Source organism: Anopheles stephensi, chromosome 2 (genome assembly GCF_013141755.1).
Source record: "Anopheles stephensi strain Indian chromosome 2, UCI_ANSTEP_V1.0, whole genome shotgun sequence".
NCBI classification, from domain to species: domain Eukaryota; kingdom Metazoa; phylum Arthropoda; class Insecta; order Diptera; family Culicidae; genus Anopheles; species Anopheles stephensi.
This window is the reverse complement of record NC_050202.1, coordinates 4,430,240-4,452,369: the sequence shown is the minus strand read 5'-3', so window position 1 is coordinate 4,452,369 and position 22,130 is coordinate 4,430,240. Positions and strand designations below refer to the sequence as shown.

Here is a 22,130-nt window from a genome sequence, read left to right as displayed (position 1 = left end):
GTGTTTTTGCTTTCTATAGAGGCGTGTCAGCGCCGTCGTCAGCTAAAGACAAGGTGAAAGTTCACGGATCGATATAGGGAGCAAATACAGTTAGGCTCGTCTAACATGGGACAGCTTAGTGTTTAGTCCATGTCCTCAAAAATCAGATATTCGAGGTACTAACAGTCCAAGAACTCTATTCGCTGGGGGATCTCTGAGCATCTTTGGCTTGAAAATACGGAAAATGGCGTCCATGATGACCTCATCCAGAGTTTTGACGTTTGACGGCGAGGATACTGCAAGCTCTCCGTATAAATTGGTAAATCGGAGTAGTTTGGAACCCTTCCCTAGTATGGGAAAATCTAGCTAACTTTCTTACAATTAATCTCGCCAACAGTTTTTAACAAAGTGAATGTATTTTGCAACCAGTCCTAAAGAAATGTCTTTAGACAAGAAATTGAAGCTTTCTAAACTGCAGTCATTGGAGGACCTTCAATTACTGAATTGTGTGGAACAGGAACAAACGGCAGAGATTGCATAAATTTTCTTGGACCCTAGGCACTATATTCTCTACGGGGCGGTCTTGGGCATTCTTGGGCCGGTCCGGTGGCCGAGGCGACAGCGGTGCCGGTCTTCACACGGCAGGGCCCGGGGTTCAAATCCCATCCAGACCGCCTCCCCGTACGTATGGCTGACTACTTTTCTACGTGTAAAATTAAGTCACAGAAAGCCAGAAATTGGCAGGCCGCGAGACCTCTCGAGGTTGTAGTGCCAAGAAGAAGAAGAAGACTATATTCTTTAAAGATATTTATCTGTTGCTTGGCATCATAAGGTTTGGTAACACATGTGCGTACGCTCTGAGTGGGTTTTGATATCCGAGACTCCGACTTTGACGCTCTGGATGGGATTTGATATCCGAGTTGTTCCGCGTGAAAAGATTTCCCTTACTCATAATGTCATAAGAACCCCCGCATATCGTTTAAATGTTCTTGTCCCATTTAAGCCGATAACAGCTGTAAATCAATGGCAATGAAAGGTGAAGCCCAGGATACATTCTCAACACTTTTCTTCCATTTGCCATTATGCAAAAACGGTCCGTTTTCTCAAAACCTCAAGCCAACCCCCGGCGCGAATGAAGTCGGAAGGATGGTCGTACAACAATCGGCCTAATCGATCGGAAATTTAAAGGTCTAAAAATACACTCTCCACGTCGTCCACCGACGTCTTCGTTTTTAGCCGGACGACCCCCGAGTCTCGATTCCTTAATGGATGTTTGTATAATCGATATGGGCGACTACAAACTTTCCTCCGTTGGGCGGTGTACTCTTCGTTTTTTTTTTTTTGCTGAGCACCATCTGCTGCTATACGGACGGACGCACACAAGGACGTAACAAAGGCAAAAGTTCAGTCGTCTCCAACGCTGGTAGCTCTTAGCAGGGTGGTGGTGGTGGGTTGCTTTAAATTATTGGTGCGATTTTAATTTTCGATAACTGCAATCTTATTAATTAACTGTCAGTCGCAGACTCACCCGTGTGCATAGTAAAACCTGCACCTGCACCGCTTAAGTGTCACCGCTCCGGGCCTGGAGAAAGCGCCCGCGATAAAGCTTGTTCGCTGCTGATAAGATCGCACCAGCGAATATGTGACAAAACTCCAAAACCGAGCGGCCGGACATGGATCGCACTTCAATGTGCGCGCGATCGATCCTAGCAAGAGCAGCAGCAACGGACGATTCGAATTTGCCATAAATCACACGTTTGCTTGCTAATTTCACAACTTATAGCAATAAAATCGTTTGTGGCCACGATGGGCGTATAAAAGGTGGTGACGATCAAATAAAAAAATACACACAAAATAGCCAAGCATAGGACGCACTTTGAGGCGCGACTAATTTTCGTATTTTTCCCCCATTAAATACACACACACACATGTAGAAGGGCAGGCGAGCACACGCCATCGACGCCACCAACCACATCGTTTTCTTCATTTGTCAACGCGTTGTATTCCATTTCTTATTGCTGACTGCTGCTAGTGCTGCTGCCGACCATAAAATCTGTCAGTAACAATTTACACGACCATCCCGCCCCGGAGCACCCCCTCTCCTCGTGCCACCCGGGAATTTCCCGGGAATATACCATGGGGGTTAAAACTGCGTTGGCATCCTTCCAGCCCCACACACACACATACACACACGGTATGCGATTGATCTTCTTCTTTCCAAACCAACCCGTAAGCAACAGAAGGAAAAAAAATCCGTCGAATTAATGAACGAACGAATGGATGGCGCGCGGATGCCGACATGCTTTAGGCGTTTGAAGTTAACAGGATGGGTTTTTGAAATTTGGACGGCGTACGTAAAGGGAGTGATCAGCCGGGCAGGCAGTGAGTGCGTTAAATGTGATTCAGATATATTTTGGAATAATTTCTAGTCAAAGTTCGATTATCGCATGGCCGATAAAGTAATTATTTTTATATCAAAAACGCTCATTGCTATAAACATATAGACACTTGCTATAATGAACAAGAGCATCACTTTATGCAATTATTTCCTCATCTTTTTAATAAAATTTTCATAAAATTAATTTATTAACCAACATTTTCTGTTTTTTCTGGCTGTTGCTTTTCTGTTAAATTAATAAATTACACAGTAAGTTCAATTAGATTTATTTCCACCAGTGTTGCTATATCTTCTCTTCGGTTGATTACGTCCAGCAACTTGTTCCAGAGTCGGAGCGAGCTGGTTTCTCTTTCTCCCTTCCTTAGGGAGATGATCATCCTCCACCAGCCACTTCGTTTCCCCCACCACTCCCCATTGGTAACTCCTTCATGGGTGCCGCCTTACCAATTACCGCTGGTAAGCAGCAGCAGCAACTTGATTTAATTGACTTGATGATTGACGAAAGAGATTAATTCACACAAATCAAACCCACGTGTGTGTGCGTAGTTGCTCGGTTCACCCAAAGGAAGAACAAGCCCCACGTGTGTGTTAGACAAACAGCTGTGTATTTGAGAGGATCTTGGCTTTTAAATCATTAAAAAAAAAAAACGACAAAGTTTCATGAACAAGCAATTTTATGCACATGCCAACAACCACTAATAATAATCGCTACCAAACGCTGACTGCAGTGAGCGAGGAAATAAATGCAGTGCGCCGTTCACGCATCTGTACGTCTTCACTGTTGGGATAGAATGCATTTCCCTCTTTTTTTTCGAACTTTGACTCACTGCAATTCATCAAGTGCATACGGATGATGCATTCTTGTTCCCATCTCTCGCGTACCGCAAAGCATGTGCGCAGCTACGGATACGATTTCACTCGAGTACCCCGGGAGCCCGGCCACGCGTGTACCAGAGAACCACTTTTAACGGGTCTTGCACGCTCGGTTCTTCCAACGCCAAACCCCAAATCATCATGTTTGTTTATGCTAGTCGGGCACGGGTACAACGATAATTACTGCCCGCCCGCGCGCTTGAGCTGGTGCTGGTGTGATTGATTACAAACACATTTTTCACCAGAAGAAGCAACTGTGTCCACTGTAACCACCAAGCGGCTCGCGTTGATGCAGGAGACATTACCCAAAACCGAGAGAGATAGAGAGAGAAAGCACAAGAGCCATATTTTCATAACCGGATGTATTGGATGTACTGGAAATGAGGCAATGCTTTCAAGATGATAGCGTGAAAAATTTGTCCTCGATGTTATGGAAATATGTGAGTATTGAATTTTCTTCTCTTATTTGGCCCAAAGAATACAGGTGACTTCTTATGTGTTCTGTATAAGATTTTAAACGCCTGGTAGTATGCAATTGTTTGTGTTAACATCATTGGATGGCTTTACATGATTGTTTCATCAATCTAGAGAAATTGCGATCAATTGTGTAAAGAATTCTGTTCTAGATGCGACAACGGCGACTTTCTTCACACGGCAGGACCGGGGTTCAAATCTCATCTGAGCCGGTATCACAATAAGTCTAGTAATCCAGAAATGGTAGCCATGACCTAAGAGGTCGTTAGGCCAAGAAAGAAGAAGAAAATTCTAAACGCCTAGAAGTATGCAATACTCTGAAGATGTCAACGTTATTTCTTAATTTCTTATTTTTTCTCCAATTTTTTTCTTCGGTTGCTCAATGCTGTTGGCTTTACAATATTCCATAAAATGCCAATACATAACATAATAAAAAAGCGCTATTGAAACAAAGCTCCAAAAATCTATACCAACTCTGCTGGAGTCTTCGCAGGGTTTCAAACGCCTGAATGTATGCAATGGCCAATATTGATATACCTTTTCCTTGGAGTCTTCGATGACTGACGATGACTAATTAATTAAACTTTTAGTTTGCTTAACAGTCTAGCTCATAGGCTTTTAAACTATTCACACACAGCAAAATCTCATTATTTTCTCATGGTCACACAGCCTTATGCGATTGTTTTGAAACCCCCTTGCAGTACCTTAACCTACTCAATCCTTCCATTTAAAACAGGAGTGATAAATCTCAACCCCAACAGGTTTTATGGAACGCAAGCAATTTGCCCCAAACGATAACACGCAAAGCCCATCTTCCCGTCCCACATCAGCTAGTCGGCCCGTTTCGTTATGCTTCTGCTATTTCTATTGCTCCGTAACGAGCTGTCCGTTATGGTCAATATTTCTGCCCCAAAATTTACTGTCCACCACCACCTTCAACCACCCCCTCCACCCTTTTTTCTTCCTCCCTTTTAAACGACGCTAGTCACCCGCGGTCCGAGAAATTGTACTCGGCCTGATATAATTATGATTTAATTAAGTGCAATCGCTCTGTTTGAACGGACGGGGCTAACAGGTTTACGTAACGCGTGCGCCAGTGTTACGACGGACCACGACTTTTAGATCTTCGGCAACCTCGTCGGCGGGTGTTCCACGGGGGAGGGGTTGGGAAGGAATGTCTTCTGTGCTTCACCACCTATTTTATCGTCTCTCTGTTTTGCTCGCCGGCGCAGACCATGTCGCTGGGTACACCTTTTGCTAGTTTTTCGCTTTACGACAACTGGTCGTCACACTACTTTTGCGGGTTTTTATAGTGTCTGTGTACTCTTGCTGGGCACGGTTTGCCAACGCCGCCCGCGTCAGATACGCGCCATTTAGCGGCTGACACGATCTAAAACGCGAGTGTGACATCACGGCGCTACAAAATCGGCCATATAAACCACAAGCACACACACACGCGCCTGGTCACACCGGGACATAAACATAGGAGGGCAGCAAGAAAAAAGCACGGTTCGCTCTCCGCAATGAATGACTGCACAAACAAATAAAGTATAAAGATGGACGAAAATCGGATAATTGCCAGCAGCGTGCTTGATGTGGGGAATTGAGCAATGAAATTGACGGGTTTTTTTTTTGCGAAAAAGTGACAGGGAATATTATTGTTGTAAGGTGGCTATATAACAACTGGCTTGGAAGTGATTGATCTCATTAGTTCCAATAATTTCTCAATTCAACTCTTTAGCAACTCCACAACACAGCATTTTAACCTTTTGTACGCTTACAAAATGAAGAACAATTTCCATGAACACGTGTCTGTCACGCACATGTTTTTTTTACTGAGCATGACAATTATCCTTCGCATTGAGGAGAGTCACATAATTTACTCCTGTAGTCATTTATTGCCCACTGAAGGGGTTCTCAAGCCAACCAACAACAACAACAAAAAAATCGCTAGAAATCCTTCTTCTGCACATAAAACTAACGAATCTCGGCGAATAATTTATACAAGAACTTCGGCAACAAAAAATGACTGCCCAGGGAACTTTCACCATTCCCTCGATGCTGATTTCCTTCGTCTGCTTCTACTGTATGCCTTTCCCCCCCGGGGGAGCTATTCCAACGGCAGCAAACGAGACGGCTGTTTCGGTTGTCGTTTCATCGTCAGGATAACGAGGACGATGATGGGGCGTCCGACAGTATCACGCACAGGATCGGTTTTTATGGCGCTCGGATTTATGTCCTCAACTGGGCGATGGCAAGAGAAGGACAGCAGGTTGCGATTACTGCACAGTGTCCTTATCATAGCCAATGTGTGGCTAGGGTGTGAGGACTCTCGTTCGGGGGACACACACACTAATTGAACATCAGATGTCCTATAAAATTAGGTCACAAACGGTATGTCTTAATGCTACATATTCTCCGGAATGCGTTACAGACTCAATTTCTTTCGGAACTGATTTATGACTACAAATTTCATCCCATTCTGATAGGTCCACACACACACCTCTCTATAATAAAAACTTCACTCGAAATTAGGATGTATATGCAAAAGCCAATTTGAATATTTTATAGCAACTGCCTCTGCGTTTCAGTGAGCAGTCTATTTCCCCTTCGAAAGTGATATTTATGTTTGGAAGTATCTCATCTTTCAACAAACACACCCCAGCGAGAGAGCGACATGGGAAGCGCCGGCAGCATCAATGTTGACATTCAGTGACAGATGGAGCTTAGGCCTGTGAGAGGATGTAGTAGCGGCGCACACCCATCAAACGCACACTAACACACAGCTAGGCGGTTGTGATTGTAATGATTGAGTTTTCCCTGCCTTGGTTTTCCTTGCTGGCTGCTGTTCACCTCTCACCGAATGGTACGCGAATTCCCCGATACTACGCGGATACGCCGGTTCGAGAGGACCGCCGCAAGCATGCGCACACGGAGATGCAATTTTCATCTTCAACAGCGAAATGTTGGCAAGCAGGGCAAGTTTTTGCCCAACTAGCCGGCATCCGAGAGACGGGTCGGCGGTCCTTTGAATCCTTGGGCGTAAAACGCTTCATCTCACTCACTCACCGGCTGTTACACGCACACACACACATCTATGGGCCCGTATTGTACGACCGGTTTTATTTTCGATTGTTGACAAATACAATTCACCCACCACCGACCCACGTATCGTCTTGTTCTCCTTCCGACGCGTGTCAACGAAACTGTCAAACGACCAGGCAGATACTTTCTAATTTTCTTCTCACACGCGCGCGTAGTAACGCATGACTTAAATGCGAGGCATTTGTGTTAGACAAGACGGCCTCGTGCTCAGCGTACGATCTTGCGTTGCATACAATTAATGAGCAATGTGGAGAAAATGTACTGCTTCAACCTAACAAGCAAGCGAACGCGATTTTTGGAATTGATTTTCCGTTCTTGGATACGGTCTAAAAATATTTCACACCCCAATAAACCACAGCGGGCTTGTGGGGAGGGTTTTGCAAGCCGTCACTGTCTCACCCATGCCGCTTCTCCCTCGGTCGAGACGAGCTCGAGAATTGCTGGTTTAAAATATTTATTGCGACTTTTGCATTGACCGGAACCAACGCACGCCACCATAACAACACGACACGTTCATCCACCGTTCGGAGGTCGGAGTTTTTATTACTTCTCTGTTGGCCGAACGTGCGGCGTTCGACGACAACCTGCTGGAGAGCGCAATGCCTTCAATGCTAATGGGACTGTACTAGAATACGATTGAGCGGCGTAAAATTGATACTAAAAAGTACATTTCACTAGCAAAACAAATTGATTCGTCGCGGACTTCGACTAAACACTGTACGGGGGTAGTAACTGTGTTAGCGGGCCAATGTCAACCCTTGAAATCTTTCAGCACACGTGATTACATTCCCAGTTACGGGATGAACGATCTAGAAGTGGTACACGGTGTTTTGCTTTAAAGAAAGGCGGTCATTCTGGTAATCAATTTACCAGACTGAGCTCTCTGGAGCCTAATCAGCTTGTGAACCGAAAAAAAAGATGAAAGGAGGAGCGATAAGAACCTTATTACAAACAGATTGGGAAACATGGAATCTTCTAGTTGAACATCGATAAATTGCTGCCACCTCCAACTCTGTTGTATACAACTTGTAACGATCGCACTCTGGGTAGGACAAATGGTACGATCGGTTAAAGCACGACTCATTGCGGGTATCAAAAGCCGCTCCTGGGTTCAATTCTCGGCGGCCTGGACTGGACTGGAGACTGTTGTTGTTTTATTCTTGTCCTGAAATCACAGGACGGATTTTTCAAATCTATAGGCTTTATTGTACTGTACGCGCTAGACATGACGCAGATCAACGACCGACACACGTTAAAAAAAATACCTTTCGTCGGTGATATTACAGGGTTTTCTATGCTCAGGAGGGGGTAGAACAGGAGCATTTTCTTCATCCAAAAGGAACTGTCTGGATTATTTACGTGCATAGCTGATAGGAAGGGGGGGAGTCATTAAGATATTTAAACCTTCGGTGTCTATAATTTCCCAGAGACCTGAGCTCTGAGCCCTGTATTTTTTTCTAACGCAAAACAGCGAAAGACACATCACGAAACATAGTTGCAATGATTTCGACACGATGATTAACGGGTGGCTGGGATGTGCCTTCATCTACAAACAGCTCTTTTCCTTTGCCCTCAAAAATTGGTTCACACCCATCATGCGGGTCTCTCTTCCTAAGCGAACTGTTCAGGGTGAAAAAGATTGCCCCGAAACACAATATGATTAAGCGCGTCATGTCAAAGCCCATATCGCAAAACAGTGTGCCCCCGCCGTCTTGCATGGCTCCAAACATCGAGATCCAGCTCTTCGAGCGGCTTATAGCTCTTCCCACCGCCACACCATCGCATATCGGAATTCGTGTCATTTCGCGGCCAACATGAGCCCGGGCGACAACACACACACACACACACACTCTCTCAAAACAACACCAAAGGTGACGGACGAAGAAATGAAAATTAAACAAAACGCAAAAAGAGCAATAGAGCAGCAAGTCTGAACCACACGTTGTCTTGGGCTGGTATGCTCTCCTCCGCTTGTGAGGTTGCCGGTTTTAGATTTTCCTTCGGAAGTGGCGGTGGTGGCAGAGCTTAAACCCGATGACTAAGGCCACATTCCGGGAAACGAAACCAACACGCACACACTCTGCTTCAGACCTTTTTTTTTGATCGGGTGTTTGTGTGAGTATGTTGTATACACCTGTATTTTCCTCCACCACAATTAAATGATGGGGGTTGTTGGGTGACGAACTCGACAGGCAATGTTACACCGTTTTCACCCCGACCAGCCATGCAGAGTCGAAACAGTGAGGGCGCTAAGGCCCCTGCTAGTTTGCTGCACATTTTGCAACCGTCTCGAAAAATGAAAATACAACATAAAAAGGGGTAAAGGGAGCAGGCGGGGGGTGGGCTTTGGGGGGGTGGCAGCGCAAAAAAAAGCGAAAACAATGTTTCAAACAAGAAACAAATGGGAGCAAAACAGCACAACACACACACACGAGCGATGCCCGATACGGAACAGCGAACCTTGTTACTAGTTCCCTCTCTCTCACTCGCTCTGTGTGTCTTAGCTTGTTTAGTTTTGGTGTTTGCATGTTCTTCTTGAGGTCATTATTAATGATTTTTCATGCTAGCTAGCATAAAATATGCATACATTAATCTTTGTCCGTTAATGATGAAACAGTTTACTAATACGATTTCCACACTTGCATAAAGTTTTGTGGTAAAATATCTGTTACCGACACTGGCAGAAATAAAGGCAAAAAATCCGAATTTTCTGTCTTAATTTGACTTGATGTACTCATAGTCAGAAGGACAATCAGGAGTTGGATATCAGGCGTATTGGGAGAGAGTCCGAAGTGGATTCGATCCTTGCAACTGCTCCGTGTGAAGACCTGAGCTTCCGTTTCGAAGATCTGAAGACCCATCCGAAGTAGAGATGGGTTATTTGGAATGGATTTAGCAATTCCGGCTCCGCCAATGAAATATTGGAGTCGAATCAATTTCTCCAGACTCCAAACTCGCGGTCCGCTGACCTTCACACGGCAGGGCCAGGGTTCAAATCCCATCCAGACCGCCTCCCCGTACCGCCAGGGCTGACTACTTTACTACGGGTAAAACGAAGTCACAGAAAGCCAGGCCAGAGAGGCCGAGACCTCTCGAGGTTGTAGTGCCAAGGAAGCAGAAGATACTCCAAAACTATAGAGTAACGTGTTGTAACTGGCGTGATCCGGAGTAATCCATTGCTATAAGGACTCCGTGCAAGAAGGCCTAGCCAATGGGACCTCTCTAAAGTGGACACAATTCCGAAGTATTGAGAGATGCCCTTATTAAGTGTAACTTTTTCGATTTGAGTGGTTTTTTAAGAGCAACGTCCTGTCTAGAGATAGACAAACTGATACCAGTCCAAGTTCTTCACAAGTTGTTTTATAGAAATTCTACTAATACTACGAAGATTCTACTCTTCAGGTTCCATTTTAGACAAGGAATTCGAATGATCCTAAGGAGTGATGGATACTGCGTGTCCTTGGGCAAGAACTTCAACGCCGACATTCCGATCTACAAGAGTATGTAGGGGTTTGGAGGGATTTTAGGCCTTTCATACTTCAAGATAATGTTACCAACGCAGAAATACGATTAATTGTGCTTTACTTCTATCACGAGACATCATTTCGCCCGGATGAATGCTACCAATATGCTGTTCGAATAACTATTTCGTTGTGTGCGAATGCTTGAATCACATAAGCAAAAATGTATATTCTGATGAATTGATAACTTCCGGCTGCAATTTGATTTGCATTGGCACGGCGATGACGACGAGGATGAAGACTGTAATACCCACACAGAGTGCGTGCAGGAAGGGAAGGTTCCACATTGCCGTCTTATCAAAGTTTGTCCCTCCCTTTTTCCCCCTCGCTTTTCCCTTCTCCACAGCCACCCTATCGCTGTCTTTACAGCGTGTCAGCACATTTCTCGATTGCCATTTTTATTTTTCCTTCGCACGATGCTGGAATTTGAAAAGAACACTGGTGCAACACAACACTACATTACAAATCAAACCAACAAGCATCGCTCATCTTTCCTTCACACACACACAATCAGCACAGTCAGGCTTCTCTATTGAAATGCCGTGGACTTTCGCACACCGAACACAATGCAGACGGAGACTTGCGGAAAACCTGGAGAAAGATGAGGCCAATAAAAATACCAACCTCGGGAGGAGAGCCAGAAGCGGTTACTGTGTGCGTGTGTGTTGTACACCAGATTTAACAACAATAATCACAAACGCAGCCCACAATCGAAGTAGGCGCGCGCATTGGCATCCGGAGGAGCATCATATCACTACATTAAAAAGGAGGACAACGCACAAAAGGAAGCTGGCTGTTCTCGCGAAGACACTCGTGCGAATTGCTTGTTAATTTCTTTTGTTTCAAATTCGCAAACTTCCTTCACGAGCGTAGCAGCTCACAAGCGACCTGCACCTTCAGCTACAACCATTTGAAAGTTTGCCACGGTTGATGATCAACGTGTGCAAGAATCTACCAGGCGATTTACCCTTCTTTTTTTTAAAAATGAAACGAGAAACTCCCGGCGGTGTCGCGATGACGCTCTTCCGAGTTGAAGTTCCGGAGGCGTGAATTTGCGTGCGAACATGAGGATTCACGGTGTAGCACATATGCGAGCCCATGACTTGCTCTGCAAAAGGGTCAAAAAAGCAACACGTTTGGCGAAAAAATTCCCAACATTTGCTCTTTCTTTCTCACACAGAGAGCACCACACGCACACAGATACCACGGCGATTTCGCGATCTTGGCGACTTGCGATCGCGCCCGCGAATGTATGCGTCGACAATCTTCAATCATTGTCAACTTGAAGCTCTCTGTTTGCTCTCTCCTTCTCTCGTCCGCGGAACATATGCAGTCAGAGCTCTCCGGCTGCAGTAAATGCACGATGATGATGGTGGTGGGTCCACCAACGTTGGTTGGTGACGGATGACGCCATCGGCCACCGTTGAAGCGCTTCCCCCGCTTAATCCGTGAGGTTTGCCGAGCTGCCAAGAGACATTTTCTTTCACGTTTTTGTGCAGGTCAAGTGCACTACCACGGGTTTTTTTTTTATTGGAGGGGTTTTCATCCCCTTAGTCGACCGATGAGCTTGGCAAATCTCGTCTTGCTTATAGGGAAAGGTAGTCGAGTCCTCAGTGACCTTATCTTTGGGGAGGTTGGTTTCGATTTTTCATTCGCAAACCTGAGCTACTGAAAAATCAGACTTGATCAGACCGCCTCCAATATCTCTACATTAACTACTCCAGGAGATAAAGTAGAGATAAGAATGATGTCAAACTTGAGCTATTTCTAGCTTTGATAAGTACTCCTCTCTATCTTCAACTGTAAACAAAAATGCTTTGCGAATCAACCTGTCATATCGTTTTACAGCCCAGATTAGCCATCAACTTCATTGATAGTTTTCCCGGTTCGGTGTTGTGTTCAGCTAAAAGTGCTACCCTTTGACATACCAACGTCATTCATCCATGCTCTCAAGTGTACTACTTATAACTAACCGTGCGCGCCTAAGATACAACTGCACGAAGCGTAACGACAAGTAACGGGCTGTGTAATATGCTAACGCTGATCTCTGTCTCCTTCCTCCATTTCTTCCCCTACCATCTATCGCCCCCCCGACCCGGTGGTGTACGGATTAATAGAAGAATTGTGTTTGAATGATGATACAGATGTGCAATCTGTGGGGAATTAAACGGTCCAGCAACGATGGCGTCGGCAAACGTCGTCGACAATGCCGGTAAAACGGTAACGGTACGTCGACTGACTGACTGACTGCCGTGCTGGAAAAGATTATGTCACCGCACAGCCACCGAGAGTATCCAATTGCCTTGTTTCATGAGCAATGAGCAAAGCACTTGGCGATTATTGCTGGCAACGTTGAGCTGTGGCGTTTTCTATCAGGTCATCAGAAAAATGGGTGCTTCGTCATTTTAGAGAATAAAAGAGATGATAGGGTCTCGATCGTTTTCAGGTCTTGAGAGCACCAGTATGTAGATCACTCAAGGATTCAACATAGGCTGAATATAGAATAGCCAAATCTGAGCAGCTTTCCCTTCTTTCGATTTTACAACCTATGTTCTTGTTGGTCCTGTCAAAAATCTGATCAGCTATTTGCAGGGACTTAAAGCTAGGGGCTGAACAATCACTAGACTTGGATAAGTAGGACACTGTCAGCTGGAGAATTGAATGGCAGACTGTATCTGTGTTGCTGGGTTCTCTGAGAGTACAGATAATCTACCAGTAGTCATCCACAGTGTTATTCTTCTTCTTCTTACTCTTCTTTGGCACTACACAACCTCGAGAAGTCTCGGCTTGCCATTTCTGGCTTTCTGTGGCTTGATTTTATCCGTAGTAGAAAAATCAACCCTACGTACGGGCAGGTTCGGTCCTGGATGGGATTTGAACCCCGGTCCTGCCGTGTGAAGGCCGGCACTGTTATCGCCTCGGGCCACCGGATCACCAAGAAGGTTATTCCCCAGTAAAAATTAGGTCGATCAACTTCGTTAGCCAATTCTGTTTTAATCTTGATTTTATTTAGCAAATATTGACAAAATGTGCTTTTCAGAACCAAAACTAGGGCAAATTTAATGAGAAAAAAGAACTTTCGGTACCGAATTTTGTTTTCGGGATGGCCAGCCAGGAAATCGATTGACCTCCTGTCTCGCTTTTACTCTCCACTTCCCATCGAGGGCAATAATTGATGTGGAGAATATTTGACCCATAATGAACCTCATTTGAAGCGGAAGGAAGCGAGCATAAAATACCCGAGACTACCTCAGGACACAAGTCCCCCCCCCTACCTACCATCACCAATGTGGATTTTCTTTTTGCGATAGGAAGCGTGCCCAGCGACCTCGGGCCTCGGCCGAGCTGGGTGTGGTTGCGAGATAATGGTGTGTTCCCAGAACCGTCGTCCTATCGAATACACCTAACGAACTTCCCTTGCCTTCCTGTGTTTTAATGTGGGTGCTTGCCTTTTTTGTTTAGTTCTTTCTCGCCATCTGATCACCACTGAACCGTGCGAAGTAGCAGCAGCAGCAGCAGCATATAGGTCTGCTGCTACCACCCTCTGCAAGCTGGAAATAGGGTGCACAAGCGCTATCACCACCATTTGTCACTCGAGAAATGGGCCCTCTTTTTTCGGCCATTACTGTTGCCGTTTATGTTTGCTCTTCGACACCCTCCGGAACTAACGTGGTGTGGACTTCTTGTGCGGGATATATCGATGAACGGCGGTTGGTGTGTGTGTGTGTCGATGGCTCAATAATGTGGGACGGTTCGATAGACACCTGCTACGCGTCCCAAAATGAGGCTACTGTTGAGGTGGCGCCAATGGTAGAGTTGCCAGCTTCTAAATTACAGAGTCCCCACCATATGAGATTGCAAAACAAAGTCTGGATCAGAAATCAGAACCGATTCTTACTTAAGTTAAATAGGCATTAGGACTTTGAAGCCTGACTTCCATCATTAACGAGACTTTCGCTTGCGGAGTAAAAGTAAACCCTCGCAAGCTGTGTCCTTAGACATACTTCATCGATGGCGTGGTCGTGCAAGTATGTTCCGTGGACCTTGACGATCTCGGCATATCAATCGCTGGCAGGCTAGGCTGATGATTCAGCATCACCATCAGAGGGGGGCGAACACACACAATGCATTCCATCATTAAATACACAATTCACTGTACCATATGACACCGCAATAGCTCCACCAGCGGCAGCAGCAGTAGTACAATCAAGGAAGAAACTAGCAACCAAGTAGCACCACTCGCTACCGGCGCAGTATATGACACTCCGAACATTCGATGGCCTTATTTTGCATTCCCTTTTTTTTGTTTTAGCACACACAGCTACAGTTTCTTTGTGGTTGCCGCCAGTCGTATGGCGGAGTATGATGGAGGTGTTATAGCGCTGGGGAACACAGGGAGGCTACAGGAAATTTAAAAACAATAACACACATTCGTAGACACATGAGCGCCTAGGCACGTGTGATTGCTGACTTTGCCGTGGAAGGCATGAGGGTTGTTGGGACACGAGTTTCACGTTCTGTAGATGTTGAGGATAAGAGTTTGTACAAGTCCAACTACTAGAACAAGTTTGGAAAATGTCTCACATAAACAACTTAAGCTGATAAGATTCTAGATCTTTTCGTCTCAGTTCCCAAATTTGAAACTCCAGCCACTTTTCCTCAGAAACCGGACCGCAGCATTCAGCATCGCTACCTCTGTGATTACCATATTGCTAATTAACTTTCAATGTAACATTCAACTACCCTTCCTTCGTGTACACGTATCTCAACAGGAGCTAGCAAATCGATTAACACATGAGAGCAAAACTAGGTACGCGTTGACACTCATCCTCTCCCCAAACAGCTGCTACCATAGCGGTCCGCGTGTTTAACGTTTGCTCACGTTTTGCGCGAAATTGCCTGTCCCCTTGGACATCGAATGGAAATTGTGTACTGTCTGTCAGCCGTACATAATTCGTTGACACCGTCATGAAACCTCGCCACCACCGTCAACCATCGTGTGTTCTTAGATAGGTTCCAGTTTCTACTTATCCAATGTCCTTCTCACTGCAATTCAATGAGATCACCGGAAGACTTTGTAGAAATCACGCGTAGAATGCAGGATTTAAAAAGAGCTTTTTTTTCTTTCCGTCCTCGCGGCACGACGCCTTCAAAGTGATGACTCAAGCACAAACTGATGCTCCCGCGAGATGGATGCTTACAGCGATCGAGATATGTAAACAGATGGACCCGCAACATTCGAGCCAAAGATATTGGAAGGGAATGTTCCATTCTTCAAAGTTTGAAGAGATGTGTCTACAAAACGAAATATTATCCAATTTTAATCACCCCAGCGCTACTTGCCATGTTGCAATTCGCATCCTCCATTGTTATGATGCAGCTTCTTTTCCTTTACCCAGAGAGTTCTCACGATATAAGAAATGAAGCTCATCCATTATGGAAGAAGAAAAAAATCAGGTCAAGACTTTAAGTTGGAAACTTGCAGGTGACATACCATGCTTGTTTGCTTTCCGAACTTTCTAGCAATCCCCAAAATCACCTGACAAAGGATGATCTCAGAGATTCAGGCGGGGTGAAGAAGTCGCTGACGCGTATGGGGCGACCTGTTGCTCACACTTTATATTATATCATCATTCTTGAAGAGAGAGAGAGATAAGATGGGTATGATGTACGGTGAAGGTGATCTTGTGTTGATTTTATTGATATAAACACCATGTTTGGAGTCTCTGACGCAACTATTGGTGATTCATAGGAAAACTGTTAGCATCAGCGTTTGTGACATAGCACATGCGTTACTTAATTCTATTAAACGTTCAATTTTACTGATCAAAATCCATGAAAAAAGAAGGATAAGCGATGACCCACTTGGCCGTGTTGCGTAAGGTAAGTATCGAGGTTCAAAATAAAAGTCTGAACACTTCTCGTTAGTCATCATCACCCATTTTAATCTCCCGATCGTAATCATAACGAGGAAACCTGTGTCCTACAATCTGCCAGTTCACATTTTATCGGACGATTCTCGCGAACAATGGACAGCACAACTCTCAGTAAAAATAAAAGTGAGCCATTTGATAAGCCATCGCACAAACCCCTGCGGAAGTGCGTAATATCTTTACGTAAGATACACCTTATCAAGCGCCGTACAATAAAGCTCATATAAATCTTGTTCGTTTGAAATAGCGGAAGGAGACTTGGGGCAAGGTTTTTGAGTGATTTACTTCCAATAAGTTCTCTGAAGTTCTAGAATCCTGACGTTTGGTTTTTAAAATGCTGATGTACTGATGCTATTCACATAAAGAGTTGCGTTTTCGGAGCATTATCCTACAACGAAAATTCTCAAAATGCTACTTCTACTAATAGATATAATAGTGCTAGCTGCTTAAGTGCCTTAACTCTGAGTAGGATTGGTGAGGGATGCTTAAGGAACGTATGGTGACAAGCACCGTTAGAGATTGTTAGTTACACACGGAGGGGACAAAACTTGACAGCTTTCAATTACCTTTCGGGCGGTCCAGCGTTGGATGACAGATTGTTCTCCATGAATCCTGTGTGGCGCCGCACCAATCCTTGCCAATAGGATCGTGGCTTTAGATGTTGGTGTGTTTAGAATTCTCTGGATATAGTTGGTGAAGTTTTTCTTTACACGCTAGAGCAGTTTGCATTCCTTGGGGAGGGGTTCGGTCGAAACTCCGACTCTCTCCCACGGAGTTCACGGCACGGACGTCCCCCCGGGGGCGGGGAGTAAGCCTGGTAACCTAGGTTTTCATGCGGCGTGGGGAAGAATTCGTTACGCTTATCCCACTTTCCCGGTACGATGATAGCGCACAGCTTTCCCCGTCCGCTGCACCACCACCGTGTGGCATTCGTTCGTTCGGCAAACCCTTAGCCGACCGGGACACGCCGGAAGCCAAAAGGGACACACTTAAGTTTTGGGGACGGACACTACTACAACTGAAGCGTGATGGTGGTGGGCCAGATGCGTTTCATCACCCATTCACACTCACTCGCGGCAAAGTACACACTGATGTGGTCACGTTACTTGGTTAAGCCTACACTGGACTAATTTCATGCACAAGAAAAGGGGATACAAAAAATAGAATTAGCGAATTATTGCATTAGAGACATCTCACTTATCACAAACACTTTAATTTCTCTTCTTCCATCGAAATTGATTCCCGAAGCACAACTTCCCGCTGTCACATTTGACAGTTGACCGATTCGAGCGCACACAATCAAGGCCCGCCGCCTACTGCGTGTCTAGCTTATACGTCAGCGCGCTCGCACACTTGGATAAAAGGCACACACCGTGATGTTTGTCTAATTTCACACGGCGACGGACGGGTCAACTTTCGATTTCTCACCATCAACATCATCATCATCGACAGATTTTCATCTTAATTTTCACATTTAGCTTTTCACACACACACACATACACGGACGCACATGCTTTCTGCGTGGTTTTCCAGAGCGGAAGGAGAAAATAAAACAAATAGACCTTTTTTCTTCACCAGCACCACAATGCACAAACACAAACGCACACAGAAGCGGACAGCAAAACACAGCACAATTTTGTTTTATGGTGGTGATGGTGGTGTTGGGGTATATCACTTTCCTTTGGGGAGGGTGAATGGAGCACGCACGCACTTTTCCATCCCCTGTCTCTTTTTCGCACTCTCTATCATTCTCCCTGTCATCACAATGTGCAAGTTGTGTTGCAAATATGCAGCAGACAACATTTCCACGCGGTTTGCTATTTGCACCCGAAGCCGCCGTCCGCCGTACAACTCCCGGGACAACCCGCATATCCACACAATCGGATGCCAAGAAGGTGGGATGATAAGGGGGTTGGGAGTTTGGCAGATGGGGTGTGTATTATTTCCTTTTCTCTGGCACTATTTTTTGTGTGTGTGCAGATTTTACTTTTTCCTTTGCCTTCCCATTGTCGCTTTATCTTAAGCCTATTGCTATGTATGACTTTCACCTTATGGCGTCATCATCTTCGGGGGGGCATTATCATCAGCGGCATCGGTCCGCTCGGTAGCCGTGCATGATAGTGGCAAGAAGACGAAGAAGCAGGAACAGATTAGAAGAAGCAATTATTTTCACAAATGGCCGCAACGACGATGACCCCGAGACCCGGCCCCGGCAGCCGTATGAAGAGCGCGGGCCACCCCATCTAATCTAATTTAATGTTTTTTAACTCCCGTTTGGCCGCCCCAAGGTTTCTCTATAATACACAACACTATCAACGATTGGGTTGTGCGCGGCTGCGGTGGGGAGGATTAATTGCACCACCTCTCAAAAGCTCCCAACACCCCCTCCCTCCTTCTTTTAATCTGATCCGATCGCTACTGTTGCACTGCTGACGTCTTTCTTGGCTTTTTTCGTTTTTGGATAATTTTATCATAATTTTACTTTTTCCGACTTTTCCGAAATCACCGTCCGATGATACGCAACACCACCGCTACAGGCAATTACTAAAGTGAAGGTGAAAAATAAATGTGAGTGTGAAGTAAATCTTCATTTGCGCATTAGCTTGACGGACGGGGTCTCGTGGGTTCGGCGGGAAAATTTAATTAACACATTGTGTGTGCGCAGTAATTAGAATATTACAATTTACATACAATACGCATACAATGGATTTCAACAGGATTCTTTTAAACTGTACTTGTGGTTAGCTTGTGCTGGTTGAATAGCTTCCAGCTTATGTGCAATTGTCAAATAGACTTAGAGCTCGAACTAAGGAATGAATATGGAGAAAGAAAACGGTCTTCCTCAGCAACTTCAGGTTGCTGCAGATGATTGCCATTCAATAATAAGCCCGATAAGCTTGTCCAGAATTCTAAAAGAGCTCATGAAAAGATTTTACGAAAGAAACTGCTCCAGCAAAATTACCGCATGGTGAAGAATCCTCTCTGATACTCTTACGTTAGGTATGCGAATGGTTATCATAGCCAATGCTAACCCCGGCCACATGTTTCTAGACATAGCTGAGCTTTATTTTCTGTTCTCCAAGCGGCGTTTGGTCGTATTTTGTAGACTTTGGAACTTCAAAGATAATGCACCATTCATTTTAGCTGAGAAACATTTCCTTCTCGTGCAAGGGCTTTCTCCTATATTCTAGAAGACAAAAAACATTGTAAATAATTGTTAATTGACGCCTTTTTCCAATGGCAGACCGACCTTTCAATCGGACGACCCATCCCATCCACCACCACCCGCTGGCCGAAAGGGACACCACGAACACACACAGCGCTGAGGCAGCATATGTCTTTTCCGATTTGCATTGGTGCTCTCTTCCGGTGCTAAATTCGTGCTCAATTTGCATACGATCTTCGCTGTCGTTGGCCGGAAAGAATGTTGCTGCTGTGTGTGCGTGCGTGCGTGTGTGTGTCAGGGCATTGGTTTGTATGCGACAACAAAGCTCGATCGTTTTGAACGCGCTGTGTTCATTTTTCCTCCTGGGTGAAAAACAGATCAAGGCCAACTCTTTTCCATCATCATCATGAACAGCAGCAGTGCTAACTCTACATTGATTGAGTTTCAATTAGTTAGTTGATTACACAGATCGTGTGAACAAAATAGCAACAAAAACTACCACATCACACACGCATACACAGCAATGTTCAGCATTACTGCTCTTTGTAAGCCCTTTCAGTGTGTGCCAGTGGCTGCGGAGCGCCTTTAAAATCGGACTAGAACATCGGAACTGCGCGCTAAATTGCATTCTGCCTTGCAAAGAGACACTGTGCACGTATGCGTACCAGAAGAGAGACCATTGGGGGATTTTACCAACACACAAACGCATTCCTGGATACTGGCGATCGAGTTTTGAGATATGGAACAATAAAAAAACAGCAAACAATTGTAACATAAAGTAAAGAGTCCGTACAGCATTAGTTAAAATGCCATTTTTGGCGCATAGAAACACGCCTCAGACATCTGCTTAGACATGAAAATAGGAGTAGATCGGCAGCGATAGGATTCTGACAGGAAGCGTGTGTTTCATCCGTACTCGATGATCTAAACATTTCTGGAACATAACAGCAGTTACGCTGACGGAATCTTAAACATAAGAAGCACAAAAAAAACTTCAATGAGTACATTAACATGCAAGTGTGAGTGTGTGTGTGGGGGGGTGAGTTCAATACACGGAACTCCAACACACATTATTGCCCTCGGGATGAAGGCATCACCGTCACCGTGTATATTGCGAAACAATCTGAAATAGGGCTTAACGTCAAAAATCAATTCGACGATCAATTTAAATGATTAAAAACCATTCATAAATTGTTGGCCCTTTTTTACTTCACAGCAGCGTTTCGTCCATCAAAGCAATCGTTCCAGCGTTGTGTGTGTGTGGGGATCTCGATGCTTGTAGCTCCAACACGGCGGGGCTCAGTTTCATGATGATGGTCAGTCAACATTGCTCGCACACTATGATACCGCGTCGGTGGCTGCAACTGAGCAGGAAGGCAATACCCGCACAGCATTCCCACACGTCGTTTCCCACACACACACACACACAAGCGCACACGCTCCACAATAGATGGCGGCTAGTGCACCCACACATACACACCACGCACAACAAAACGCAACGTTCCATCGTCATCGGGCTTGCTCGTGCTTGCTCTTTTTCGCACACACACACACCATTGCCATCCAGCCTACTTTATCGCAAACTCACTGTTTCGCTCACTCTTCAAGCGAAATGGATCGCGAAGCGCTTTCTACTACGCTGCTGCTTTGGACGATCGAAGGAGACATTTTGCTCGCCCCCGTTTTTTTTTGTTGTTGCTGGAATGGGTCACTTTTCGTTTCACTTGGTACAAATGTCTTCCTTTTCGTTTCTTTTACGACTAAAATATTGATGTAAAAAGCAGGTGAAATTAAAGGATTATACTGGTGTGTGAGAACGAACTGTGTGTGACTGTGTTCTCACGTCACCACGTTTTTCTCACTCCAGAGTGTGAATGTGATCCCACTCTCTCATGTGCGATGAGGATCATCATCGTCATCATCGTCGCCGTCATGATCATCATCATCACACTACGTCAAACGTTTACACAATGGAACGGAATAGTGATCGTGCATTGATGATGTGCAGCAACACGGGAACCCAGCCGTGTGATTGCCCTTTGAACCCCTTTTGCGTTCAAATTACCCAACTGGAGTAATGTCACTATTGCTCTCACGGGTCAAACTCACAATCTTCTTCTACTTACTACACTATACACAAATCGTACGAAACCAGAGACCAGACGAGATAGAGAGAGAAAAAAACTTTCTTTACCGCCTTCTGCATCACACACACACACGTACCACCACACACCACCAACGCACAAAGAATGGAGATGGAGCCATCATCTCAGCGAGGTCTCACAGGCGATTCGTTCTCACCACAGCATACTTTTCCAGCGAAGTGCAGCAGCATCATCATCATTTCGATCAGCACCACATCGCTTACTCGTCAATGATGGCGGAGAAATTCTTTTCGCGACAGGACAGACACACACGCACAGACGGCACACGTACGGTTTGCTTGGATCGGTTGGTAGGCGTTGCCTTGCCAGTGCCGCGCTGCTGTTGCCCGGAATTCACGATTTTCTTCACGACGGACGACGGGTTGCAATACGCACACAGCTACACGACGGAGCTTGCGGGCGGCCAGGCCACACACGACACACATGACGGACAAACGCCACACACAGAATCGCACCACAATCTAGTAGCTCCCAGCACACACATCCGCAATGCTGGAAAAACAACCATTTTCATTT

General features: G+C 45.3%; 1 protein-coding gene across 12 annotated transcripts in view; it reads right to left on the bottom strand.

Moving 5' to 3' along the window:
- The window catches only part of LOC118508143, a 66,655-nt gene that overhangs the window by 44,012 nt on the left and 513 nt on the right, over positions 1-22,130 (bottom strand). For 5 of the 12 annotated variants that reach the window (XM_036047671.1, XM_036047678.1, XM_036047676.1 and 2 more), the window contains exon 2: positions 16,850-17,409. In XM_036047671.1, the coding sequence (XP_035903564.1) occupies positions 16,850-16,890 (41 nt within the window). In that variant the 5' untranslated portion in view covers positions 16,891-17,409. Of the gene's footprint in view, positions 1-16,849; positions 17,410-21,643; positions 22,107-22,130 lie in introns of those variants that run through there. The other 7 variants (XM_036047669.1, XM_036047681.1, XM_036047677.1 and 4 more) reach the window with 4 other exon arrangements.